General features: G+C 52.1%; 1 protein-coding gene across 8 annotated transcripts in view; it reads right to left on the bottom strand.

Moving 5' to 3' along the window:
• Nucleotides 1-1,915: 1,915 nt before the first annotated feature.
• TRAK1 (trafficking kinesin protein 1) overlaps nucleotides 1,916-27,527 on the bottom strand; it is a 103,385-nt gene continuing 77,773 nt past the window's right edge. For 3 of the 8 annotated variants that reach the window (XM_090284569.1, XM_090284563.1, XM_090284566.1), the window contains 7 exons: nucleotides 27,256-27,393; nucleotides 24,526-24,602; nucleotides 22,601-22,837; nucleotides 21,284-21,603; nucleotides 14,134-14,484; nucleotides 7,548-7,650; nucleotides 1,916-4,748 (listed from right to left, as the gene is read on the bottom strand). In XM_090284569.1, the coding sequence (XP_090140695.1) occupies nucleotides 3,950-4,748; nucleotides 7,548-7,650; nucleotides 14,134-14,484; nucleotides 21,284-21,603; nucleotides 22,601-22,837; nucleotides 24,526-24,602; nucleotides 27,256-27,393 (2,025 nt within the window). In that variant the 3' untranslated portion in view covers nucleotides 1,916-3,949. The remainder of the gene's footprint in view (nucleotides 4,749-7,547; nucleotides 7,651-14,133; nucleotides 14,485-21,283; nucleotides 21,604-22,600; nucleotides 22,838-24,525; nucleotides 24,603-27,255; nucleotides 27,394-27,527) is intronic. The other 5 variants (XM_090284570.1, XM_090284564.1, XM_090284568.1 and 2 more) reach the window with 2 other exon arrangements.

Raw genomic sequence — 27,527 nt, 5'->3', positions numbered from 1 at the left:
CCCACTTGGGCAATGTTACATGGGATGACTTGTTTAAAGCTGTACATGACAGGTTTCTCCACTGCAAAGGTACCTTTCCCCACCTTTGAAAATTAATGCACATCCTGTGGGAAGATATTATACACTGTATGCAAACATCCTGCTACCTAACAAATTCTCACCCAGGGGCTTTAGCAACCATTGCTGTCAAAATAAGTTTTATGGTTGCAAAACAGTGTTTTCTAACTCTGTTATCCCTTCTGTATTTGTCACTTACCACTCTACTGTAAGGACAAACTTAGGAGATGCATTCTAGGATCTCTTTACCATCCCTCCTCCACACCTTTTCCCTCTGCTTGGTTCCACTTGGCAAATTCTGCCCATGCTCGAAGCCCACCTTGACTCAAAGCCTTTCCCGCCCCAGCTGGGGAGATAAGCCTGACCACTCCCTCTCCCCTTCAAGCCAGGTGGGCTGCAGCTATCTGGCCTTCGGAGGCCCTGAGATGGGAAGAAAGTGGGCAGGGCCCCCACCTCAGGTCTTCCTGATCTAGCACAGTGGTTCTCACTTTGGTGAGCCCGGAGTCCCCTGCAGGGCTTGCTAAAGCAAAAACACCTGGGTTGCACCCTGGGGCTTCTCTACCCACGACTCTCACCAGCTTAATAGCAACCCCTTGTTTCTCCTTCAGATCACTTATCAAACGCCGGTTGGCAGAGCCTGGTCCACATGGTTCCTCGGAGACCCTGGATGGTGGAGGCGCCACCAACCTGTGACTCCACCGTTTCAACATGTGGCTCCTGGGGAAGAGAGGAGCATGGATTCTTCCCTGCTCACAGCTCACTGGCTGGAACTAATCCTGCGTCTTGCCCACTGCGAAGTGGCTGGGGAACACGTAGACCAGATGGCCCACGAGGCGAGCACCATGACTTCTCTGCCACACCTGCACCCCATCTCTTTACCGACGCCCGGCCACAGGGCCTCCTCTCTGCTCCTCAAACCCACCACGTGGTTTCCTACCTTTGCTCCTAGGCATCAGCTGCTCTCTGCCCCAATGCTCTTGCGCCACATCTCACGTGGTTGACCCAAATGCTACCTCCTTGGATTGGCCTTCCTTGACTGCCCAAAGTGGCCACCCAGTCCCTCACACCACAGTTTTAATCCTCTGCGTAGCTCATCATGCCATGTTTGCATGTTTGATGTCATCTTTCTGGTAGGAACTGACTGTACGCACACTCCATGAGAAGTCACTCATGTGTTTACCATCAGATCCCTGCTACACAGAACAATCCCTGGCACATGGTAGGTGTTCAAAATATACTACTTAACTCATTCACTCTCAGTATTACTGTGCCCATTTTACAGGTTAAAAATCAGAGGACTCAAAGAAATGGCTTGCCCAAGGTCACACCACTACCAAATGGGAGCATCTGATATAAAATCCATGCTGTGACCACCCGCTGTTCGCCTGCATAATTTCACTGCTTCTCAATATTGAGGTGGCAGAATAAGTTTACTTCTATCCTTTTCTCGCAATTCTCTATTTGGTGGTCTTCCACTGTGTTTGGTTTTTAAAAGTCTGTTAACACAACTCTACAGAGGGCAATTTGGTAACATCAAGGAATTTATCACACAGATGTTCTTGCATATGTGGAAAATTATACATACACTTTTTTTTTTCATTACAGTGCTGTAATAGCAAAAAATCAGAATTAACTCAATGCTCAGCTATAGGATACTGGTCTATACTGGTCACAGTGGGTATGTGCACATGGTGGAATAGTACACAGCCCTGAAAAGTAGGGCAGACCTTCAGGTTCTGATTGAGAAGTTGGCTATGATATAGTATTACATTAAAAAGGTGGGTATAACAGTATGTAAAATTCCCCTAAACCAAATGCCTCCAAGTCTTATATAAAAAATGCAATCAGAATACCAATGTGGTTTCCATCATTTGAAGTTATTTTATTGATATTCATTAGCAAATAAAATTTTATTGTTGACTTTTGATGCATTACAACACACTTTTTGATAGTGGTTGCCCGGTGTTGATCATTTATTTACTATACTAAATACTGCAACCTCTGAATTGCTGATTTTTACACTGGTGTTTCCTTTGTGATGAAGGGTGATTCCTCTCTCTGAATACATAAAGTGGTCCATTCAGTCCATGGTTTCCATGTTCCTTTGTTATTCTACCTACTGCTTTAAAATACATTCAAATAAAAAGATATACGCTCCTTGCAGTGAGTAGAACCACAAGGAGTGTTGGAGAAAATTGCCCAACACCCTTGTGTTCACAGAATAAATAGTCTGAAGCTGTGGGACTGAGGGTCCCTCCCAGGGACTTCCTTCAAGTGCCCTCGGTAGACGTAAGGTTACACTCCTTCAATGGAAGGACACATCCTTTGCCTAGGGGGGAGTGGGGGATGCCCAATGGCGATTTTGTTTGCATGTGTTTTCCTTCCGTAAATGCTGGGAACCAGTGGCCACCCAACACCTGATGCGCAATACAGTCTTTCAATTGGAATAAATAAACGACCTGCCTAATTAGACTGGAATGCCACAGACACTGTGTGGCTGGAGCTGGAGAGAGGATGCTTGTTCAAAATACAGCACACATAAATAATAAATAAAAGTTCAAAACGGTGTTGGTGACAGCAACAGGGCTGCTCCCTCGCTCACTCATGTTCGTCTCGCGAGCACCTCTGCCTTTTCCTACAGAGAAGAAGTGGTGCCGGGAGACGGAGGGCTTTGGTGGGGGGGATAGCTTGTTGTGACTGCTCTAAAACAAGAGGGCAAAACTTGGAGGCCTCACGTGGCTGCCACAGAAGACCACGGAAGTGAAAGTACGCGGACCAGACTCGGGTCCCGGAGCCAGGACTGGACCCAGCGGCGGGCCAAAGCCTCGCTTCTCCCGCGAACCGGTTTGGGATTACGTTTGGCTGCGGTTCTTTTTCCTTTGACTGTTGAGACACTTTGTTCACAACCTTTGCCCCTGCCCTCTTCCCTTTCAATGCTGTGACGTCGTCTCGGGTCTGGTCTGACTCAGTTTGGCTGTGCCGCCGGGTCCCAGGGATAAGCTGCCATCCGCTGAGAGGCTTGGTGGTGTGTGCTGCTTGTATTTTGGTGTCAGAACTACAGAGAGAATGTACGCTGGGACTTCCCATCTAGCATGACTACCGACTGCCCTGCCTCTAAAACACAGAAAAATAAAACAGGACATGCACAGCCCGGGGCGGGGGTGCTGCAGAACGGTCAGCGGGAGTGTAAACACGTTCCCTTCCGGGCCAGGTGTCTGGCCTGACAGCTGATTGCAAAACGCTGAAGGATGACTTCAGGTTGAAGGCAAGGGAGCCAAAGTCACACCTCGAAAAGAAGCAACTATCCACTGAGGCAGAGGAATGAAGGTCTCGAAGAAGCCGGACCACCCGTAAAAGAACAGCCCTCCAGTCCTGAAAGCTATGGCAGCTGCCCACGGCCTCGGAGGAGGGGTCCTTAGGCTCTTACAGGGTGGGTGAGGAAGTGCCCAACGACTCAGGGGCGCGGGGGGATTGTGCCTTGTGCCGTGTGACAGCTCTCGGTGTGCACACTGGCAGCCAGCCATGGTTCCCCTGGTTTCCTCTCCATGGGATGAGAACACCCTGGGGAGTGTCAGTGCTTCTCAAAGGACAGAAGGAGAAAAGGACACCTGCCTGCCCTGCCCCCAGGTGAGCACAGGTGAGTCCTCAGGAGGAGGACAGCGCTGAGCACTTCCTGTGGGATCAGAAGAAAGGGCAGGTCGGATACAGGTCTCTGAGTCCTATGTACACATTTTACAAAGTCTCCACTCTCCCCCCACGAGGCACGAGGTTGATTTGTCTAGCGTGGGAGGGGATGGGCGAGGAGGGAAGAGGGACAGCGCGCAGTGCAGGCGGGAAGCGAGGGAGGCAGGACAGCATTGGTCTCCTCCAAGGAAGGGGCCCCCTCCCGCCCTCACCGCAAGCTGGTTTGTTTGGGGAGCTTAGCACCCATCAAGACGCCCGAGGTGAGAGTCACGGGCGCCTTCATCTGCATGCTGGAGCCCACCATGGTGGGGAAGCTGCGGTTCCGTCGGATGCCACTGTTGAGCTGCAGCCCGCCGATGGCACTCGTGACAGTGGGGCAGCCGAGAGGCAGGCCCTCGGGTCCCAGGCCACCAGGGACAAGGGCCTGTGCTGGGCTGGGGGCCCCACAGAGGAGAGGTCCCTGATCCTCAGTCAAGGCGGGGACATGGGCTCGCCCAGAGTTCACCACTTTGGCCACGCCAAACCTCCTGACTTTGTCCACGAGGTTGAGGTTGGAGACAGACACGTCTGTCTGACTCTCGCTGCTGCGGACGTTCTTCTTCTCCCTCACCTCCCTCAGGATGGAGCTGGCCGGCTTGGAAGCCAGGAAGTTGTCGTAGGGCGGGCTCGTGCACTTGAACTCAAAGGAGGGCGGGGAGGACGTGGGTGTCTGCATGGGCGAGTTGGGCGGGGTGGAGGGGATCACGGCCATCCTGGGGGTGTAGGAGTGCAGCAGGGAGCCCCGGCCGGCTCTGTCCCAGCTCTGGGGGTCGTACACGGCCGCGGAGATGCCCCGCTCCTTCAGCAGCCACACCAGCCCCAGGGACGTGCTCATGGTGGTCGTGGACTCGCGGACGTTCGTGAAGGACTCGGCCAGGCTCAGTCTCCGGGGAGTGCATGGCGTGGCCACCGGCGTGGACTTCACGTGGCTGGTGGTGCCACAAGCTGGAGTCGGGGCTGAGTTAAGGCTGAGAGGGAAAGACAAGAGGTCACTCATCGGAAAAGGCCCCGAGCATCAGGAAAAGGGTCTGTGGCCAGTTTCCTGCAGGGGTGCAGGGCAGGCCTGGGACACAGGTGAGGATGTCCCCAGCCCAGGCTCCCCACACGCCTCTTCCCAGGTCTAGCCTCCCTCTCAGATTCCCTTAGGTGGGGCATGGTTCCAATTCATAGCAAGCTGCTCACAGTCCCCACAGGGTGAGTTGCAGGTGAGGAAACAGGCGCCGAGGGTGGTGGCTGACTCAACGTCACACTCACCTATGAAGTGGAAGACCCTGGATTCGAACCCATGTACAGTGACCCCCAAATAGGGGTGGAAGCCCTTTGACTGAGAGGCTTTCTTTCCCTACCAAATGGACTCAAGCTCCCAAGTTCCTTCCTACTGCCTCCCTCCCTGAGGTCGGAAGTTACCCCAGACTATGGGATATGAGTTTCTTTAGGAATGACCAAAGCAGGCAGGACATCCAGGCGGGGGGCCCTTGGGTGACAGGGAGACCGAGGCTGAAGGTGCACACCAAGCCAGCAGCAGACCCCGGCCCCGACTCCCCGCGCTGCGCCCTCTCCTCTGCGCAGAGCGGCACTCAGTCCCTCCCGTCGTCACCCAAACCCGTCACTTGAGGAGGGAAATGACGAGGTCGGAGGAAGCCACACTGTGTCATCAGCTCTACGTCCATGGAGCTGCACAGGAGAAGGCCCAGTGGGCGTTCAAAACAAAGTCCTGTGTCCACTCGTGTCATGCTGGCTGAGGACCTACTATGTTCCAGGAGCTGGGGTCAGGGACCAGGAATCGGGACAGAAAAGTGGGAGAGGACCAGCAGGGGAAATGCCTTGCTATCTACGTAGAGGACAGGAGGGGTGAGGCACACGGGCACAGAGGCCCTGCGCTGCCGCTGCATGAGCGTCCGAGGCCAGGCAGCACCCCCCCCCCCCAAAAGACTCTCGAGACCTGCCCTGGTTCCACCCAAGGAAGTGGCTGTGGCTACAGGTGCCCCTTGGAGCAGGCCCACTGGGTGGTCCCCAGCAGCTGGGGGACAGGGCCTTCTCTCCTCAGCCTGATGGGGACAAAGCGCCAAGGCAGGGGACGGGAAAGAGCAGTTTCCTGGGATGACCAGAGCAGGGGCTCCCTGCGCAAGGCACAGTCCACAAGCAAGTCCAAGCGGAGGTGTCTTCCGGCTCCACACTCAGGTGACCTTGCCGCAGACCGGTCAGCACAGGGTAAGTGAGGCACAGAGAACAAGCGGGCCCGTCCCACCCAAGCTCAGCGGTTGGGGTGCCGCTGGTAGTCGGGGGCACTCGGAGAAACACGGGATTAGAAACCACAGCGGATTGCTAAGGTGGAAAGGTGGATTCTCCAAACGGTGCAGGTGGAATTCTACAAAATGTTGATCTGCGGCCCATGGAGGGCAACAGGGCTCTGCACTTAAAGTCTTGTCCCCAGGGCCATGCCTAAGGAGAGTTTCCATTTTGTTTCAAGCTGCCACTCTCTGAAATGCAGGCAAAAAGCCTTCTCCTGCTGCTGACTGCTCGGGCTTTCCCGTCCCCGGCACAGCCCTGCAGACGCAGACAGGCGGGCAGGTGTGCGTCCCAGGGCTCCCGTGGGAAGAGCGCCAGGCGCCTGCCTCTCCCCAGGGGAAGCCCTATCCCATGGTTTTAAGTACAAGCTCCTCCTACCAGGATGGGGAAAGCCAGGCTCTCCAGAGGCAGGAAGGGAGCTGGAAAAAGAACACAAGCTAACACTTAGCGACGCCCCTCCGGTGAGAACTTCGGTTAGGCCTGTATTAGTGCTGGCGCTCGGCTCGACTGGGGTGTTTAGATGGGTTAGGGGTATCCACTGTCAAGGCCGAGTTAGCCAGGCACAACCACAGAGACACAGCCACGCCTACGTCCTGGGTTAGTGGCGGCCACGCGTGCACACACAGCCCCTTCCACGTGGCCCCACAGGGGCAGGCGCTGCTGGCGTGTGCTCACCCCCTGCCTCGCCCGTGGGCTCACTGTCTGCCCTACATCTCCTCTCAGCTCAACGGGGCATGGGGCTGCTTCGCCGTCCTCCTCACATGACCTGCGGAGAGGTATTCAGAGTTTAAGGTGCTCCTTGGGGTGCCGTTGCCTCCTTCCCTCTCGGCTTTACCTTCCTGCCCCTGGCATTTTGCACCCCAGAGAAAATGGCTGGGGGTGGTGGGGGTGGTCACTCCTGAAATCCAGGCGCACAGACCACCCCGCCAGACACGTCCTTTCTCCAGGTGGTGCCCACCTCGACTGCTCCTGGGAGGCACCAGAGGGAAATGGGCTGTGCAGGGCACGTGGTCCGGTCTTTGGGTCTGTGTGGCTGTGGTGCACAGTTCCTGCCGTTTATTCCAGGGGCACAGGGGCTCCCACCGGGCAGGAACTTCTGTCTGTGAAGAAACTCTGTGCTCCACTGGCAAACTTTGGGGCAAAGAGCCAACAGACGTGGCCTTAGGGCCTGGGGGATATCAGCTTCCACTGGCACAGGAAAGGCCTGAGACTCTTCCGTGACCCACTAAGAGGGCAGCTCAAGGTGGTCCTGGTCTGTCCATCTGTATGGGTCTGAATCAACAGGGACCTTGATTCAAAAGGAAACGGGGGACTCGTCACAGGAGCCTGCAAGTGCTCACGAGATGTTTCAGCTGGCCAGAGTTGGCGTTGAATAAACCTCTCTGCTTGGGATCTCGCGACATTACGTCTCGCAGGGAGAGCCCCCCCACCCTCACCCACCCCCTGCTCCCCCCCACCCTAGGCCCGCGGTCCCTTACCTTGGTGTGACCCGCGTGAGCTCGTCTGAAGGATGCAGGATGCGGCAGGTGGTGAAGGTGAAGGTGGAGTTGGTCTGTGACATGCACTTCCCAGGGTGATGCGCTACATTGGGGGAGGGGGAGGGGACAAACATGTTTCCTATGTCCAAGCACACCCATGAGGAGAGGAAAAGCCCAGCATGGCCCGCAGCAGGCGCAAGAAGCGGAGAGCTACCTTGTTCATCGGATCTGGGCCAGGAAGGTGAAATGCAAATGTTCTGGGTCGAAGGGTGGTTCCCCCAAATAACCACACTTCTGAGTACTGGCGTGCAGAGCATCGGATTCCAGCTTCCAGCCCAGTCCCGACGGGGCTCCCCATCGGCGGTCTTTGGTCAGTAGTGGATCCAGTTCGAGGGGCTAAGGAGCCCATGGGGGTCAATTTGGTTTCCCTCGTCAGGGGCCAGAATCGGCTTCTGTCTTTGTTGCTTTACATGGCTTTTCATCGGCCAGCGGTGCTGAGCTCTGCCAAAGGGAGGGGATGGGCGCGGGGTAGGAGGGGCACTTGCTACCTGGACACCGGGCAAGGCTCACACGGCTCCCTTTTCTGTTTCCACAAAAAGGGGCTTGGGGAGGCTGGGTCCACTACTGTCCATCTGTGGTCAGCAGGCGGGGACAGGGGAGCTCAGCTGCCTCAGCAACAACGTGGCCAAGACCCAAGACCTGGGGTAGGGCTGGCAGCACCGCCCCACCCCCACCCCGGCCACTTTCTTGCTGAGAAAATGAGACAGCAACAAGTGATCCACTGATTGCCTTTTAAGGGCCTACAGAGCTGCTGCTAAGGCAGCTGGAGGCTATGAGCTGGAGCAAAGTAACTCACAGAAGCTTAGGACTGAGCATCTGAAAGCTGGTGAGTGATGGGTAGGAAGGCCTACGGGAGACATCATGATTGTAGAGGTCATCCTCATTCATAAGTCAAACATTAAAAATAAGTAAATAAACAAAGAAGGGAAAAAAAAAAGATGCTGCTCCAAATAGCATGCATGATGAAGTACTGGGGTACCCCCCACCCCGGCCCGCCCTGCCCGCCCCCTGCAGCAGCTCAGCCCCCAGAGACCTCCTGGGAGAAAACTGGTTAGGGTATCAGAGGCCATGAGCGCTCTGAAGATTCAAAAGGCTGGGAACGAGAATCTTCTAGCTCATTAGGCCAAGTTTTCTCTTGCATTTGACAGAAAGGAAAAGGAAGACACAGCAGAAGAGGTTGGTGCTTCAGACCTACAGATCCACCCATGGGTGACTGTGTCCTTAAAAAAAAAACCATCAGGAACCAGATGAAACAAACAAACAAAAAATGTTGAAAATGCGCAAACTGAAGGCAGGCGGGACAGAGCCAGAGCACAAAAACGGTGGCGAGCGAGCCTGGTTTGTCCCGATTGTTACGGTCCCACCCGTCTGTGTGTCAAGGGAGGCTCCCGTGGCCCCTGGTGTGGCAGCCGGAGCCGTGGCCACAACAGCAGACCCTCAACCACAGGGAGCTCCAGGCAAAGGTGGGGGGGGACACAACTGATAGATGGAATGGTTTAGGAACTCGGATGACCAAGAAGCTGCTGCAAGCAGAACAAAAATGGAATAAGCCAAGAAAAAAAGGCAACCGAACAATCAGGATGCCCTGACTGCCATGAGGTGTAGAAGCAAAAGCAACAAAACACCTGAGAAAAGTGTCCCGAATAAGGCGAGGGGTTATTGAGACGGGAGGAAAGAAAAAGGCAGTTAGGTCGTTAAGACAAAACGGTTGAAACAGAGGTAACACTAAAAAAAAAAAAAAAATCAAACAGAAGCAAGGCTGAATTTGAAATGAGAAGCGTGCCCCATTTAAACACACGGCCAGACACCAAATCAAAGGGACGCGCTGTTCCCCTCCCCCCACCCCCACCCCCCACCACATCGGGTCTTCTATTGCAACAGGGGGTGCGTGTAAGATGGGCATTTTAGAGACACAGTGGCATCAGCAGAAGCGAAACCCATCTAATGCAAGTGGGTGCTGGGGGTGGGAAAAGGCTGCTAAAATTCAGAAATCATTGTTCCCCGGAGGTAAGAGACGGCTTCAGAAGCCCAAGGGAGATCAACCAGTTTCAAAAGTGCCCAAGCCAGAGGGTCGGCCCCTCGGAAATACCACTAGGATGCCTGGACCCGCCAGCTCTCCGCTGTCACTGCGAGTCACCGCCTGCCCGGCCGCTGTAGCACCTCCCTTCCTTGGGACACAAGACAGGGACAGTGAGTCGCCCGAGGCTCCTTGTGCTGCCACGGAGCAGCTCTGGGCCGATTCCTACAGCCCTGCGCGCAGAAGAGCAATTCCTCCCAGGGGTTGGCACAGACGGGTTCTTCCCAGCAGGGTGGGGGCTCGGGGTGCGGCTCTCTATGGAAGGCCCTGGGCCCCACCGTGCACCAAGCTCTGCCTCCAGTGCTGCTCACCGGGGCCTCCCAGGACAAGGTTTCTTGGACTCGGTGCTCTGGCTTCTACTCATATCCTTATTCTGTGCTTCAGTCTGACTTTTTCTCAGCGTTGTGCGGAGGGAGTGAACTGGTTAGCGTTAACACTGCCCTGCCAAGGGCTTTCTTTCATCAAGTTCACTGCAGTTCCCGATAAAACCCCTCCTCTTTTATTATTTTGATTTGTTCCTCGTCCCCGGGTGCTGACATGGGCACAAAATCCTAATCTATCAGAGATAACCTTTGAGCTTAATCAGTCCTGGATTATTCGAGATCTATGTTGGTGAAGTACATACAGGTGGCACGTGTGGGGATCTTTGTTCTGAAGACATGGCCCATGCGAGCACACACCATTCAGGCAGCTGCAGGTGGGCGCTAGGAGGCTCTCTAAGGGTGACTGTCACCCTGGACGCTTGCCCCCTGATCCAACCAACGTGCCTTCTGCCCAGAGATGTGGACTTGGTAAAGGGTTCTGACTGCTGTGCTCCCCTGGGGGGCCCGTGAAACCTGGTACTGACTGGAAAACTGGGTGCTTGGGATCCTGCTGCTACACCAGTCATGGGGTGCCGGGCACCCCCCACGCCCAGTCACTAGCGATGCCCTGGACACCCCTGCAGACCACACTGGGGATTATTGGCAAGACCAGGGTGGTTGCTGCTGGTGGAACACTTGGGCTTCCGGGGAGGATGGGCAGAAAAGCCCACTGCCCTCCTGTGGTGAGCAGAGGGAGGGAGCAAAGACGAGGCCAGTGCACTCCAGGTGGGGGGCGGGGGGGTTGGGATGACTGGGACTCTGCAGTCTGGCCATCCAGGGCCGATTTGTACGTGCCAGCTCACGCATGTCAGTGGTCTGAAAGGGGCTCTCCTTCCCCCAGCCACAGGGGCGGGCAGAAACTTCTCTCTCAAGGCCACTGTGGCATCCGGCCCTTAAAAGGACCCTCACGTGAGCCCACACCGATGTCAGAGCCCACCCCGATGCCAAGGAGGGCAGACAGCGCCACCACACAGCCGCCGTCCGAAAGGCTGCCGGGACTCGGGTATCCATAGGAGCTGGTTTGAGAATGTTTCCCCAATGGAAATGGTCAGCATGTGTCTGAGTATCAAAATAAACTGACCTTCACTTTCTTCTCACCCCCTTCTCTCCTTTAAGGACCAAGGCATCCAAGAAAAAAGTCAACTGAATTGTCTGTCTAACCATCTGCCAATTTAACTGTGTGACTTTAAAGCTCTGATCTTAATCCTTCACCACATGAGGCTCTTCCCTACTCCTAAGTACCCAGAACTCGGGGCACTAACTGTACAAGAGAACAGCAACGTCTTCTAAAAAAGTGGACTTTCTGGAGGAATCAAAACATAACATTCTCTGAAATAAAGTAAAACTATCATCTAAAACTTGTTTTAAACAATCCATTTTAATTATCTAGATTATTTACAAATATGAAAACAAAGATGCATCGTTTTTAAGACATGGGATTATAAAAATCAGCAAATAAGGATACAATAGTCATACATTAAAATATATGAGTAATTTTTTTCAGTATGTACTCAAAACTTTTTCTCCATGAGAGAGCAGGCTCTACACGAAAGTGCCTAATATACAAAGTCTTCTCAATTTCCTTCTACCATCCAGCTGCAAGAAAAAGGGTTCATCTCCTTTTGTCTTCAAAGTTCTCCCTCGTCAGTCATCCCAGAGAGAGGGCAGCTCCTGGACTGTGCTGTCTGGCAACCGAAAAGCCCAACCTTGGAGGCTGGACCAGGGTGGGGCCAAGCAGACCAGCCTGGATACAGATGCCGGGACTGAAGACGCCCAGGCCTTTCTGCTGAAGCTTGTCTGTCTACCCTTGACTCCACTGGGGGCCTCTGGGGTCATTATTGAGAGTGACATGCTTCTTACATTCCAAGAATCAAAATGGTCCTGTCCGTCCCAATAACAGAGAAAAAGGAGACAAACTTCTGTCTGTGCCTTTCCTCTCTGCGTGGAGCTTTGAACGGGTCTCACGCAGAAAACAAGCCCCAAAGAACTCGCGTCTACACAATCAGGCCTTCCCTAAATGACCTTCAGCAATCCGCATCATTCTCTTCGACCGCACACTTCCCCCGCCCGGACCCCTCTACAGTTCCGACGGTAAATGTGTGCCTTGCCTCAGAGTTGCTGGGGTGCATTCACTGCAGCGCGGAGCGGGGAGGGAAGACTCGAGAACTATTGTCTTTGTTTCTATAAGAAAGTGGTCGGGACTTAGGTCTTCATCATTGGTCCCCTCTCTCCCTCTGTCTCCCAAGAGAAGTTCTTAGCAGACCCGATACGCTGTCCCTCCTGAACCACTGCTTGAAGACGCCCCCAAGGGCGCTTGTTTTTAACTTCTGGATATACCTTCTAGTCCACGTGCGGGACTGCACTGCAGGGAGGGATCATCAGACTCGATAGGATTTCTCCCCGCTGAGCCACGAAACTCAGCAGACACTGTGTTTCCTGCACTATGACCGTCCGTCTCCCCGGTGGGCCCTGGCGCTCACGACAAAGGGACGTAACCACGCCGCTGGTTTCCCCTCCTTGAACAGGAGGGGACTAAATAATGAGCATTGCCATTCCCTTGCAAGCTGTATCTGGTAACTTAATTGCTACCTAAAATAAAAGAAACCATAAATAAACCTATAGGCTAAACAAACCCTTTTAACTTGATGACACCTCTCGAGTTCATATTAAAGAAAAAAGAAAAGTTGGTCCCAAGGAAAGTCCCTTGGCCACAGGCATCTGAACGCGGCCATGGGGTAAGAGATGCCTCCAATAGCCCTGGCTGGTGTGGCTCAGTGGGTTAGGCACCAGTCTGTGAACTGAAAGGTTGATGGTTCACTTCCCAGTCAGGGCAAGTGCCTGGGTTGTGGGTTAGGTCCCCGGTTGGGGGCGTGCGAGGGGCAACCGAGTGACGTTTCTCTGGCACATTGATGTTTCTCTCCCTCTTTTTTTCCCTTCCTTCCTCTCCCTCTAAAAAATAAATTTAAAAAAAATTCAAAAAAAAGAGGAGAGACCACCACCAACCTCAGCTCTGTCCTACCATGCACTGTACAGGCAATGCTGTGGCTTCCATGAATGAAAATTAAGAATCACAAAGATGACCTCCTTCCATACTTGGTGCCTCGGGAATATCATGGGGATAAAAACATGGGTTAATTCATCTTTTTCTGGGTCTCTCCTCTTCCCCTGTAAGAGCCTCCTTCTTGTCTTGGCACACGCAGCCAGGAGGTCCGAGAAGTCTGGCAAATAGTAACCCCGTGACGCGCGTGATTCCAGGGCCCTGCGCACGAAGCTTTTCAGCCCAGCGCCCCTCGGAGGCAGGCCGGTCTGTAAACTCGTGGCCCCAGCTTTAATGCCTATCAGGACGGTGGGGGGAGGGAGTCAGAGGGTAGACTTGCCGGAGCTGTTTTCCAGACGCACCCAGCCTCCTCTCTCTGGAAGACCTTCCTGACATCCTCTTGGGCTTGGTTTAGTGAAGAAGTCTTGCTAAAACACTTTTTAAAAAATCCCCTTTGAACAAACCAGCCAGCTGGAAAGGAAATTCATACACCTTCATTCAAGTTAGAAAAGTACAAAGGCCGATCAAGCGTGGTCTAAAACTCTGAACACTTTCCGGGCTTTCTCCTACTTGAATGTGACATGTGGGTAACAAATCCTCTCATCCACCCTCTGAACTCCTCGTGTCCCCTAAAAGTGCCCAGCTCAGCTCAGCTCAGTTTGGAATTCACCAGGGGACTCAAGAATCTGTCTCTCAGACACGGGGACAGGCCCGTAACTGGAAGAGGGGAGCTGATGTTCTGGGGGAGGGGGGCAATAATCCTCTTCTTTTTAGCAGCCTTTCCTGCTCCCGCTTCAAGAGCCCCACGGGGCTGTGTACCTCCCACGTGGGCAGGGAGCCGTGCCCACTGGTTACAGAAGGGGGCATCCGGCTCTGTGTCAGAAACCAGAACTGCATGATGGGAATGCTTTCATCATCACCCACACAGACGAGCGGAAGCTACAGACAGAGAGCCAGCACGGATGGTGCTCGGGACAGAGGTGAGGATGGCCCAGAGCTCTGCCTCCGGTACAGGTGCCCGGTTTACAGGACGTATCTTGGTGCCCTCACCAGACCCCTCCTCCTCCTCCTCCTCCTCCTCCGTGGCCGCTGGCGGCTCCTGCATCTCTTCTGGGAAAGCCTGAGTCCGGCTCGGGTAACTTCTGCTGCCTGAGACAGTCACACGTGCTCGGGACCTCTCACCTGAGGTCTCTGGGTGCTGCACTGGCGTGGAGGTAGCTAGGCCCTGGAGGGAAATGTGGTCACCTGTGTCGTCTTCTTCAAAGTCGTTAAGGCAGTACACTTCGTCCAGGTCAACATCCAGCGTCCGGAAGCCCTTGGTGACCACACCGGGCCGGGGGTCCAGGATGCCCCCGAGGTGTGGCTGGGCCAGCTGCTGCCAGTGGTGAAGGGTGGCAGAACCTTGCAGGAGGAAGGGCAGACAAGGGGGGGAGAAGAGAGGGTTAGGGTGGGAGTCGAGGCTGGCGGCTGCTCCCCACCCCCAGGAGCCCCCGCAGGCCCGGAGCTGAGCAGCAGGCGGACTCTGGCAGGGACCGGGTGGTGCGACCTCCCCTTCCCACTGTGCAACGGTGGCCAATCCCCACCACGCCTGCAAGAGGCACCACTTTAAGGAATAAAAAAGTTTTTTTTATTAATTTTAAGAAAACTCATGTTGTACTGTGTGCCAAGGGTGTTCGGGAGAAACACTTTATTTTACGTCAACGGAGTCAAGCCCAAAATCCAACACAGAATCACTTTAGGAACAGAAGAGAAAAAAATAAGCAAGAAAGCAGCAGGCACAAGAGGGGATTCGAGGAGGATCCCGGTTCTATGCTGCGTACACACTCTGGGAACAGGGAGGACACAGCACAGGCAGACTAGGACAATGTCAAGCCAACTGCAGGAGCCACCAGGAGAGAAAAGCACGAAGCAATTGAAGTGGCACATAGGTGACTGCTAGGCACGGCCCTGGTCTCCCTTACGTAGGTGATGTGTATCTGCAGCCTCAAGACGCCCCGGGTTTAGGGACAGGGGACTGGCCTAAAAGAGGAGTGATCGAAGGACACAGTAAGTCCACACAGCAGTCTGAGGCAGGGGAGCCGATCTGCTCGGTGACACCGGACCGTAGGACTCAGGTGGCATCATGCAAGATCTATAACAACACCAGAGTGTGTCCCTGAGGACCTCAAGGGTGTCACAGGTGCTCACAAAGAGCAGTGTTCCAAGACCAAGTCTGCTTAGGAAACCTGGGCTGAGAAGTGTATTTTCTGAGGATCAGTGATGAACCTTTGGTATGCGGCCGTCTGCTGCGATTCTGCCCAGCCCATTGCTCCCTCCGAGCACTTGCCACGCCTCCCATGGCCCTGGTGTTATGGGTGCGTGGCCGGTGAGGCGGGGCATTCTGTCCTCACCCTCCAGATGAAGTTAACCACACGCATACACATTCTCAGCACAGACTTTGAGAGCGTCTTGGGCAATGGAAGACAAGGGCCTTCCCCACACGTGACCTCCCAGATGGTCACTGTCCTCTGTTGGGTGGGCAAGAACCCCTCTAGGCCACTAGGCTGCCCTGTCACAAATGGGAACCAAGGATGCCAGGAGCCAGCAGCTTAGGAAGTCAAGATGGAACGGAAGGAAAGGAAGGCAGGCGGTGTGGTCAGGAAGCCAACCAGGAACACGGCCAAGATGCAGAGAACCCTCGCTCGTCCATCGGGAGCTCCTGGCCCTCGGGAAGGCCCAGTGAGGGCACCGCCTCTCCTCACTGCTGGACAGGAACTTTCTGTGGGACAAACTCAGCCAAGGAGCCAAGAAAGAATTTCATAAACGGGCAATTTCAAATCCATTGCAGAGAGAAAAAACTGTCCACACTGCCAGTACATGTTTAGAAGACTTCCTGGGCCTGCACTCTGAGGTCTGTCTCTGTACTAAGTATGCACGAGTACAACAGCAACCTACTTAACTGGAATCTATTAAATTTAAGCAGAAAATATTCTAAATGCAAAAAAGAAAAGAAATAACATTTAAAAAGATGCATATAAGGAGGAGGGCACTGCATACCTGTTCTCTCACTAGGTAGTAAGACACTTAGAGCATTGGTTCTCAGCTGGGAACGATTTTGTACCCCGCCACTCCAGGGGACATTTGGTAGTGTCTAGAGGCATTTTTGGTTGTCACAACCGTGGAGGAAGAGGGGCTACTCAGGGCATCCAGTGGGTAAAGCTGGAGATGCTGCTGTCCTTCCTACAACACACAGGACGGCCCCCACGACAAAGGACGATCTGGCCCAAATGTTAAGAGCGGCGAGATCGAGAAACCGTCACCTCTCTCTGGCTGTGGTTCTTAATTCTCCAGTCCTTTGAGAATCTGAAGGCAGCCACGGACCCTCTCCCCAAAGGGACCTCACACATAAGCCTTGCTGTGCACACACGGCCAGGGCTTTGCACACACCAGTTCATGGGATCCTGAGGCCCAGGTCCCAGAGCACCGCGTTTTACAAAGAGCTACCTTGTGCCGAGGCATGCCTGCATGGCAGCTAGTTTACACGTGCGACATCAACTCCCTCCTCTAAACCGCCCTAGGAGGTGTTATTACCCACACTTCACACGAGGGAACCGAGGCTCAATGAAGTGATGTGACTTTGCGAAGTCACCGAATCAGTGGTGGCACAGCCAGGGTTCAGCGCTAAGGCCAGGTTCTTCCCGTAAGTTCTGGCTACGTGCCCCGTGTTCCTCCCCCGACAACCCCCCAAAATCCACAGGTCTGAAAACAAGCAAGGACATCAGCAATCCAGCCAGGAACCTGAATTAAGTGAGAAGCATAAATGGTGGGCAGTGAACTTTCAGGTGGGTGTTCAGGACCTGCCAGGAGACACACACACTTCTGCTGATGGGATTTCTCATGCCCCAACCCCCCTGCTGGGACCCCCATTTGTAACCCTCAATGGGTCCCCTGTTCATGTGTTCACTGGAGGCAGAGGCACATGCCTGATGACAAAAGCACATGGGGAGAAGTCTTCAGCAAGGCATGTGACCTCCAGCTTGGGACTGCACACTCAGGCCTCAGAAAGATGATGAGAAATCCCCAGGTACAACATGGCCGCGTCAAGGAAGGGTTGAATCTCACCACGCTTCTGAAGGGGGCTCGAGATGTAAATAACACGCTGGGGAAGAACTTGGGGAGGCTGGAGGATGGGCCCAGACCAGAGTCCCAGGCACCTCAATCCTCCTGTTCAATAGACTACTCCCATCTCACGCCTCCCAGGCATGGCTGCAGAGAAAAATGAGGCTCCTAAGGGCCTGTTTGGGCAGTTAAAGAGGCCACAGAAGTGCATGGAGTTGTTTGTGTTCCCTGACAACACATGGCCAATAAAATTTAGTGAGGTTACAAATGAAAGATCAGGCTAAAAGAAGCATGGACTTGGACTTCTACCCCATGCCTCGGGCCTCCCTTGCTCATCGAAGAACAACTAACTTTTATTGAGCACTTACTAAGTGCCAGGCACTCTTCTAGGAGGTCTACATTTACTAACTCACTCAATTGTCACGATAACCCTGTTGTCCTTGTTTTACAGCTGAGGAAACTGAGCACAGAGAGGTCAAGTAACTTGCCAGAGGCTGCACGGCTGGCAAGGGGCCTGTCTGGGATTCACGCCCAGGTCGGCTCCATTGTCCATCCTCTGAACCACACAGACTGCCTCTTGGCCAGCAGTGAGGAGGCCTCCCGTATGTGCGTCTCAGAAACCAGGTCAATAACACACCTGAACGGCAGTTCCAAGAACCTATGGACGACATGAAGTGAGGATTGACTCTGCTATTAGGCACCTCCCACTCCCACCACCTCCTCCCACTCCCATGGGAATGAGGCTACGGTCAGGCAACAGGGCCAGGGAAGAGAGGCACCTTCATGCTCATAGTTGGCACCAAGATGAAATTCTAACGAGGGCATGCACAGCGTAGAAAACGTTAATTACAGTTATTGCCCCTGACCCTCTATTTGCCTTCCTTCCATACCTCACTGCTCCAACTAAAAAGTGTTCATGTCATCAAAGGAGGTGCACCAGGGCCTAAAAGTAAGAACTAAACCTGTTGGATAACGACAACTTAGAAGGGTATGCTTTTCCCTATTTACATATTATCTTGTTAATTTGGAAATACTACCTTGATTGTAACCTGGCTGGTTTAGCTCAGTGGATTGAGCGTCGGCCTGCGAGCTAAGTGTCGCTGGTTCGATCTTCCAGTCAGGGTACATCAGAGAAGGAAAACTCTGACTCCAAAAAACCTCCGCTGCCTTGCGGCATACCTCTTCTGGGGAAAGGCTAAGGGAGTAAACCCCGACAGAAAATCCGGAGCCGGAGTCCCTAAGGCGGTTTGACGTTGTAGTCAACACCGGCAACTCCTGCGGCGCACCTGAAGCCAAGCTGTATCGACTCCGTCTTTCCCTTGGACCCTTCAGCTGCGAAGAGAGGGGGGGTCTGCTGCATGGGCAACAGAAGACCCTCCATATCACCCTGCCCAGGCTCTGTAGCTTCAGCTCCACTGGAGAGGACACTCCAGCGTCATCGCAAGATGTCAATTCAACACGGGAGGAGACAGATGCCGTGTCACTCCCGAGTCGGACTGCACAGCCATTCTCGGCGGTGCAGATAGACTCTTAAGAAGCTACACCATCGTCTCTCGAGACGGACGGCTGCCGACTACCTTGATTATAATTAATCAGAAAGGAAGAGCAAAACTCAGGGGGAAAATACTGCCCAACTCATCTTTTTAATGCACACATCTCTCTTCTAGTCTGAATGTTTTGTTTGTTTTTCACCTACTTAAAACACGCAAGGTAAGCTGAAGAAACAAGAGTACTTGCATTCTTAAACACCCAGCTCAGCTATTTGGGCTGATTCCAATAAGCAGATAGCATGATTAATTAAAGAAGTAAGGGAGATACTGATGGAAGACACAGATTGGCTATCTGCTATGATCCCAGCCAACATTCTCCAGGGGCCTCACCTCAGGTACATTTTACCTGTGTCACTGGAGATCAGGGGAATCCTATCAGTTTCTTAGTGGGCCAGTGGAAAGAGATGATGTAAGAACATGGCCCCAGCACAATGCTGGTCCATGTTTCAACACTGGTATGGCCACCTTTAGACTTGAGCTGCTGGGACAGGAACAAGTTTGGGGAGCCTAAGTTTTAATGAGCACCAGTTAGGCGCCGGGCATAATACAAAACACATCACATTTACTCTTCATCACAAATGAGGGGAAGAGGGCTCAAAAAGGTGAGGTTAACTTATCCCATGCGACAGTCAGAATGGCATTGAACTGGGTGTCAGGTAGATTTCCATGCCAGCAGTACACCGTACCAAGTTAAACATAGTAACACACACACACAAATAACTGTGGAGGGGAGGAAGAAATAAAATATTGGTTGTATTTAAAACAACTAAAAAGTCTAAGAACTAGAAAATGGAGCCAGAGGGACCTCTATCATGAGGATGCGATACAGGCCATAGTGATAGGAGATGATTTCTCAATGGTAGTTATTTAGCTTTCTAGTGAGCAGAGTACTATAGATGAAATTTATCTTGGAAATGTAATGGGATTTCCTCTTCCTCCATGAACTTATCACAAAAATACTGCTACCTAAGTCACAAATAAAAGAAAAAAAAATGTATTAGTCAAAATAAATTAAAAAGAAATCTCTTCCTGCACTAATGCTTGGAAAATGGATCCAAAAGCATATTAATCTTAGATGATCTAATGAAAACACAAAGTCAAATATAGAAAGTAGACAAGATAGAGATGATAAACTCCAATGATCTCGGAGAGACAAAAAAGAAAAAAGAAAAGAAAGGCAGAAAGTAAAATTGCAGAAATGGAAGATTTTATTGAAAGAAAAACAGACATAATCGTGGATCAGAAAACAATCACCAAACTTACAACTGAATAAACATGAAAAAAAAAAAAAAAAAAAAAGAGTCATCCTTTTTCTGAAATCTAGGAAGGACCTAAATTATACAATTCAAAAATAATCATGAAAAAAAAGAACATAACCCACCCTTTTCTTTCCTTGGAGAACAGGGAACCAGCTTGTTTTGGGTCTTTAACAAACACAACCTCATCTTGTAGCAGGAATTCTCAACACGGGGAGATACTGCCCCCAAGGGATTGAAAATGGGTTCTTGTGGGGTGAAAAGAATCTAGTCCTTAGGTGTATAGCACAGGTACACATATAGCACATAAACAGTATATCTGTGTATTACATTGTTGGGGGAATGAATAAGACAGCTCCTTAAAGGGGACATTTTTTTTTAAGTTGAAAAATACTGCCTTACAGAAATTCTGATTCGGCTTTTCATCAGAAATGAAATTCAGAATTCTAAAACACCTTCTCAAACTCACATGGATTTCCAAACTAAAGGAGTAAAAAATGCAAATTATAAACATGTGGCCGGGTAGTGGTAGGTAAAGGGCAGACAAACATTTTATAACATCTAAAGGAAAAAGAAAGAAAAAGAGGTGCATTTTTCCACGAGTTTAATCATCTGGGGTGTCCCTGGTAGTAAAAAGGTAATTGCCCCTGGAAAATGCAGGATGAAGGAGGCACAGAACTCACTGGCCTCCGCAGCCACCCCCCTTCCTGGCCCCCAAATAGTGGCAGTCTGGGAGCCTTGCTCAGAACACTGCATAGAAAGAAAGCCACACTCTTTATCTGAAGCTCGAAGCAGAACATGTGAGCTGACAAACTGCAAATCCCTTTCACGTGATTACTGAGGAAACTTAAGAGCATTTGCTTTGCACCCCTCCCTCCCTGACACCACCATTTCTGAGGACTCAAAGCATTAATTCCCTACACTGCTCAGACCCCTGGGGTAGGACCTAAGGAACTTCTGAGTACCTGAGCCGTGCCTCTGGCTAAAAGATCTGTATTTCTAAGGATCTAAATGCAAAAGAGACAGAACTAGAAAGCCAACGTCAACACGGTCTGTTCTTTGGCTTCCTGGCCTGGGTGAGTCGGGGTGCCTGTGCGTGCATTTCCAAATCTGCCCCCCGGGAGCTGGGGGCCTAGGTGGGAGCTCCTCAGAGGAACTCAAACCAGCAGCGTGGGTGGCTATCCTTGAAGAAAAAGGAGTAGGCGTGACAGAGGCTCCCTGCTGGCTGGTGGTGGATCAGAGACCACAGGGAGTCCCCGAGGAGGACAGAGAGGGGCCGAGGGCCCTGGTGATCACCTTCCAGCGGCTTCACGATCTGGAGTTTCTCGGGCAGGTAGGAGCGGCTGCTGAAGGACATGCCCGAGAAGCCGGTGAACTCGGAGAAGCGGGAGTGCGTGCCCAGGGACATGATGCTCTCGGTGGGCGTGAGCGAGCCCCCGCTGAGCAGCTCGCCCTTCTCGGCCAGCTCTCTGAGCTTCCTCTCCTGCTCCTCCTCGAAGAACTTCCTCTCCGACAGGTAGTTTTCCCGGCGGAGGGACAGCCGCCTCAGCGCTGTCTCCAGGTCGTGGGAGCCCGGGGTGCCCGGTGTGCCTGGCTTCTTACTCTGCTCGTTGTTTCTGGAAGGAGGGGAGATGGGGTGAGCGCGGGAGAACCAGCAGGGGGCGCTGTACAACATGCAAGGAGGCCTTAATGCTGAGCGTGCAAGGGCGGCTGCAGGATTTTCTAAGGAAACCGAGGCAAGCTGTTGAAATGTAGGCGAAAATGGGGAAACAAAGGCCTGTCTTGAAGAACTAGTTCCCTCTGTTGGTTTTTCCTGGGGGAAGGGAGGGAGGAGCACAGGGCAGAAAGCACTCAGGCAGAATGCAAATGTGCACATACAACGTAAAATCCAGTCCCTATCAACACCTCCCTTAGGAAGAAGCTTCCTTCAGCTGCCGTTCCTTGTTAGCAGAAGGACAGCAGGCTCAAGGGATGCTTCTGTTTCTTCTTGAATTTAAGAAGCCGAAAGTTCAAAACTGTTCTGATCGTGCAGGTTCCCAACAATCTGACCCAACTGGCCAGAAAAGCCAATTTTATTAAGGCACAGGAACAGTGTGCAGAGTAGACCATGTTGGGGCATGTTCTGCAGGGCTTCAGGACAGAGAGGGACCAACCAGACTACGGAAGATTCCCCAGAAGGACACTCGATGTGGTAGACACTTGCGGGGCACCCTGCACCCCACTTTCTGAAGCAAACCAGGTTCTGGTCACAAGACAGAGCCTGAGTCCTCCTTAGCCTTTCAAACATCGCAGCCACAAGAACTCATTAAACAAATGTCTATCCTTTAGCCTTAACAGTGAAGATGAACAGAAACAAATATTCACCTACCCCTTGGGCACTTTATAGAAAAGCAGACTTCCCGCTGCATCCCATAATACCTCTTTAAACTGGTTAAAATATCCGTATCGAAGATAAGCATGGACTCAGTGGGTGGGTCCGATATATCTGAGAACTAAAGGGTCTGTGTTTTTCGGGCGATTCTCGTCAGTTCCCCTCTTCTGATTACTGCACCTGTGTTCAATCCACACCACCTCTCTCCGGAGCAGAAAGGGAAAAACTCCTGGCTGGCTCACCCCAGGTTGGCCGACTCTGCTTCCAGGATGATGCTGTTGGTCTTGTTGTCCAGGACGACGTTGCCGATGTCGCTGCCGTAGAAGCTGGACCGGGGGGTGCTGACACAGCTGGACAGGAGGGAGTTCATGGCCGAGGACTGGTTGGAGCCGGGGATGTTCATGGGGGACGGCGTCAGAGACCTCTGCTTGACGACCTGGTTGATGTTTCTCACGGTCTCGAAGACTCGCTTCTGGTGCCTGGGGAGGATGCACAAGGTCACCCACGACTAAGCAAGTGTAGGAACGACCCTGGACGTAAACCCTCCCAAAACTATGAACAGGGAGCTGGCCCAGGTGAGCACCCAAGCAACCTGCCATCCTGTGCCTTCCATGTGTTTCTTAGGGTGTTGGTTGGAATTCAAGAGACTTGCCACCCATTGAATTCAGGGCTCTAATATGTGCCTGGGCCCTAAAGGTGGCACTAGCAAGAGGGATACTGCTTTCCACCTCCCTGAAGCCTGACCTGCAAATAAAAATGAGTAGCACTCTGTCTCCCAGCCAGTTCTCTTTTTTTGTGATAGTCACTAGAATGCAAACTCTAGGAGCGCAGTGTACCCTGCTTAGCACATACTAGGGCTCAGCAAGTATTTGTAGAAGGAGTACTTCTTGATTCATTTACATTACAGCCATGTGCTGCTTAATGACAGGGATAGATACATGTTGAGAAATGCATCGTTAAGCAATTTTGTCATCGTGTGAACATCAGAGAGTGCACGTACACCAGCCTAGGTGACAGAGCCTATTGCTCCTAGGCTGCAAACCCGGACAGCACGTCACTGCACAAAACAACACAACACAAGTCAAGCACCAGAGAAAACTGTCAGGAAGAGATGCGGGAAACCTGGGGCGTACGAAGCTGCTGCAGGCATAACACGTCATACCATTTTACAGCAAACTTTTTTAAGTAGAAAGAGTACACTCTAAAAATGATAGAAATATAATAAATACGTAAGCCAGTAACCTAGACGTCTATTTTCAAGTATTACGTACTATACGTAATTGTATGGGATACCCTTTTATATGACTGGCAGCGCAGGAGGTCTGTGTACGGCAGCACCACCACAAATGTACTGTGTTGCGCTATCACACGATGACAGCCATGATGTCACTAGGTGGTAGGACTTTCCAGCTCCATTTTAATCTATGGGGCCACTGTCACATATGTGGTCTATCACTGAGTGAAATGTCATTATGCGGCACAGGACTGTGTCTAAAAAAGCAAGACTTGAAGTTTGTCTTAAACTTCTGAGATGATAAACACCAGGTTAGTCTGTTTTTAGAAACTGCTATTTCTAAGAGCAGAACCACATTTGTTCCCTTTGAAGGAGAAAAAGGCATGTCTCTACAATGGATGCTTCTTTCTGGGATGAGGCTTCACACCTGCGCCCGGGTGCAGGGACACTGGCCACCCCAACTCTTCAGCTCTGTCTATGGGGTTTTGATACAGAGAAAACACAATGAAATCAGATCCACAGGTTGCTCACAAACATCTCAGGGCAGGCCACGCACAAGGTCTCGAGTTAGGAAGAGAGACGCAGAGGCCCATATTCCTAAATGGATCCGGAAGGAAAATGGAAGCCTATTTTTTCTTTTCCTAAAAGGTGTTAAAATTTTTTTTAAATACTGTTCTTCTCTGACAGGAAAGTAATAAAAATGAGTGGAGGTGTCAAGGCAGAGCTTGTGTTAAGAGAGACAGGAAATACAACTCTCCTTTCCCAATATTCTGGACGTTCATAATGTATCTTTAAAATCTAATGAGGAGCTGGGGATGTTGTCAGCTGTGTTCTCTTATTCCCCTTAATCTGTGGAAGGACCAAACATTGCTCATTTTGACCGCCACAGGGCACCACACGGTCTCTCTGGGAAGCTCAGGGGTGAGGCCATACGCGATGTCGGGCGACTCGGGCTCTTCCAACTGCAGCTCCTTCCGCATCGTCCCCTCGATCTCGGCTGCCAAGGAGTCCTGGGAAAAGCCAGGAGACACACGAGTGAAACGCTCTATCTTTAAAAGAGGCATGTGTCCAGGCTAGCCAGAGGAGGATAAACTGAAGCCTGGAAGCCTGCAGACTTCCCACAACACAAGGCCGACAGCATTTACCACTGTCAGAGACCTGGCTGAGCCTGCCCCAGGGCAGGTTCTGAACACAGCAGGCAGCGCACGCAGCAGTGACGGGGGAGCTCCCGTGCTTCCACGCAGCTGTGGGTCTGAAGGCAAATCCCACGTTCTCTCGGCTGCGACTGTGGCCACAGGCCAGGCAGAGAGCTTAGAGAGAGGACTGCATTCAGAATGACACTGATGGGCAAATATCCACTGACCACCAAGCTTATGAGCAGTGAGAAATGATGTCATGCCCACGTGGGCTGCATTGAGCTCTTGCCCTCCCAGTCTGCTGGGTCTGCTAACTGCTCGGCTCACCTAGGGTTCTGAACCACCTGCTGCTTCTGAACCACCCGCTGCTTCTCGTTGTGTGAGGTGGAGCCTAATAGACAATCCAACACACGAATCCAGGTAGACGCCAACAGAACCAGCTGTGTGCAGAAAAGCACCTGCTAAGGCCTCAGGGGAGGCCACCCATACAGGACAGCCTGGAGGGAAGGGCTACAGCCCTGCTAACCAGCAGCACTTCCAGCAATGATAGGAATGTTCTCTTTTTGTCCAACAGTGGGGCCACAGGCCACCTGGGGCTACTGAGCCCTTGAATGTGGCCAGTGTGTCTAAGGAACTGAAATTCTTGATTGCATTTAATTGATTTGAATTAAGTTGATTTAAATACCTTTTCGTGCATCATGCACTTTAAAAGTAGACACCTCCAAAAACAGAGCTGTGCCAACAGCTACAGAAAAGAGCACACAAAAGCTTTATCTCAGCAAATATGAAAGCTGAGATCTACTTTTCTCATGTAATGGTTTAAATGAGAAAAACACAGGTCTGTCCTGGAGAATGGGGAATGCGATGGAGTGGATCTTAGTTGCACGGGGCCTGGGAGGCCACCGCACCCAGATGAGAAGCCAGGAAGGAGGAGAACAGAGGCAAGAACTGTGTAAAGCTACACAGGCCAGTCTGTGAGCCGAATGTGGTCAGCTCTAGACTGAGGAATCTGGGGGCACGGAATGCTCTTCTTTTTAATCCTCACTCAAGGACATTTCTTTTCATTGCTTTTAACGAGTGAGGAAGTGGGAGAGAGGGAGAGAAAGAACATTGATGGAAGAGAGAAGCATTGCCTGGTTGCCTCCCACTCGTGCCTGGACTGGGGACTGGCGCCAGGACCAGGGTTTGTATGTATCCGATTGGGCATTTGCACATGCCCAGACCAAGGCTCAAACCCACAATTTAGGCATGTGCCCTGACTGGGAATTGAACCGACAACCTTTCAGTATGGGCCAATGCTCCAACCAACTGAATCACACCGGCCAGGGCAGGGAACAGAATGTTCTTTACTGGGATTCCTGGAATCACTGGATCACCAATCTGCTCCTTGGAAAGTTGACAGTTTATGTTCTGTGCCTTTATTTTAGTTTCATTAGATTTCAGTCAAGTTGAGAGAAAAAGAGAAAGAGTTCTAGCCTGACGTGGATGTAGGAAAGCAACAAACAAAAAGAGATCATGATTTAGGAAAAGGGGACCAGACAGTAAGGGGTGGGTGAAGGGAAAGAGCCCCAGGAAAAGCAAAATTCAGAAGGGACCGAGTCCCACAAACATCCTCTCTGTCATCCACTGCCACCTCATTCAGGGAGTTTCTCTCAAAAGTTCTCTTCTCGGAGAATCTGGAATTTTCCAAACCACGGAAACAGAGCCCCAAAGAAAAGTTCTGGGTAGTCTGTTCTTCAGTCTGTCCATCCACCATCCAAATCTAATATCTGTTAAGCATCAACAGTTCTGGGTGCAGGGTTGTGGAGGGAGGGAGGAAAACGCACATAGACGTGGTGCTCACCTCCCAGGGCTTTGGTCTGACAGGAGATTAAACGAGCCAGCTCACCAAGTGCTGCGGGGCCATGACCCACCGGGGCACCTGTCCATACCTAAAGGGAGAGCTGACCTCCTAGAAAAGCCCCTTCTCAGCTGTGTTCCAGGAAGTCCAAACAGGAAACAAGCCAGGCCCAGGATAAACAATAAGACTGGGGAAATCATATGAAAAATATAAAAATACCACACCTAGCCTGGAGAGTAACATTTTTTCAGATCGCAAAGACGGAAAGCCACCAGGAGAAGGATTAGTAAACCAGCAAAGAGCCCGCAGGACCACCCGGGGAATTTAGGAATTCCAGAACGCACTCACGAGGCCACGGCAGCACTACTCTCACAGGTCAGAAAAAATAATGTGTTAAGTGACATCTTCCAAATATCTGAGGTTACTATTAAAATTGTTCCTACTACATTTCTCTCTCCAAGGCAGGAGGAGAATAGACGACAGATGCAGAGATGGAAAAGAAAGCACCAATCTGTCTCACCAGCTGGGCTCAGGCGCCCTCAGCTCGGAACCCAGATCCAAGCTGCCAAAGGACAGGCCACCCGCACAGACCTTTCAACCTGCCCCACCCCCACCCCGGCCGGGAACCACGCGCAGCCCCGCGGGCCTCTGGGTGGGCACAGGAGTGTCAGGACGCAGCGCACGCACCATGGGAAACAGGCCCAGTGAGTGGTAGCGCCGCGACGTGGTGTTGGGCACGGTCTTGTTCCGAAGGTTCTTGAGCTCCTCCTGTGCCTCGTGCAGCATCTCCATGCACTCTGCGTACTTGTCCTCCAGCTCCCGCAGCTGCAGGGGACCAGGGAGACACCACGTGAGCGCTGGGGACACGGCCACCGACGCTGGGGGCACGGCCACCGACGCTGGGGGCACGCCCACTACCCCCGCACAGCCAGACCGGGATGTTCACAGAGGCCCTGGCA

Source organism: Furipterus horrens, unplaced genomic scaffold, assembly GCF_987537825.1.
Source record: "Furipterus horrens unplaced genomic scaffold, mFurHor1.1.pri manual_scaffold_7, whole genome shotgun sequence".
Classification (NCBI taxonomy): domain Eukaryota; kingdom Metazoa; phylum Chordata; class Mammalia; order Chiroptera; family Furipteridae; genus Furipterus; species Furipterus horrens.
Note: the sequence above shows the minus strand (reverse complement) of the source record. Positions and strands in the feature narration are given on the sequence as shown.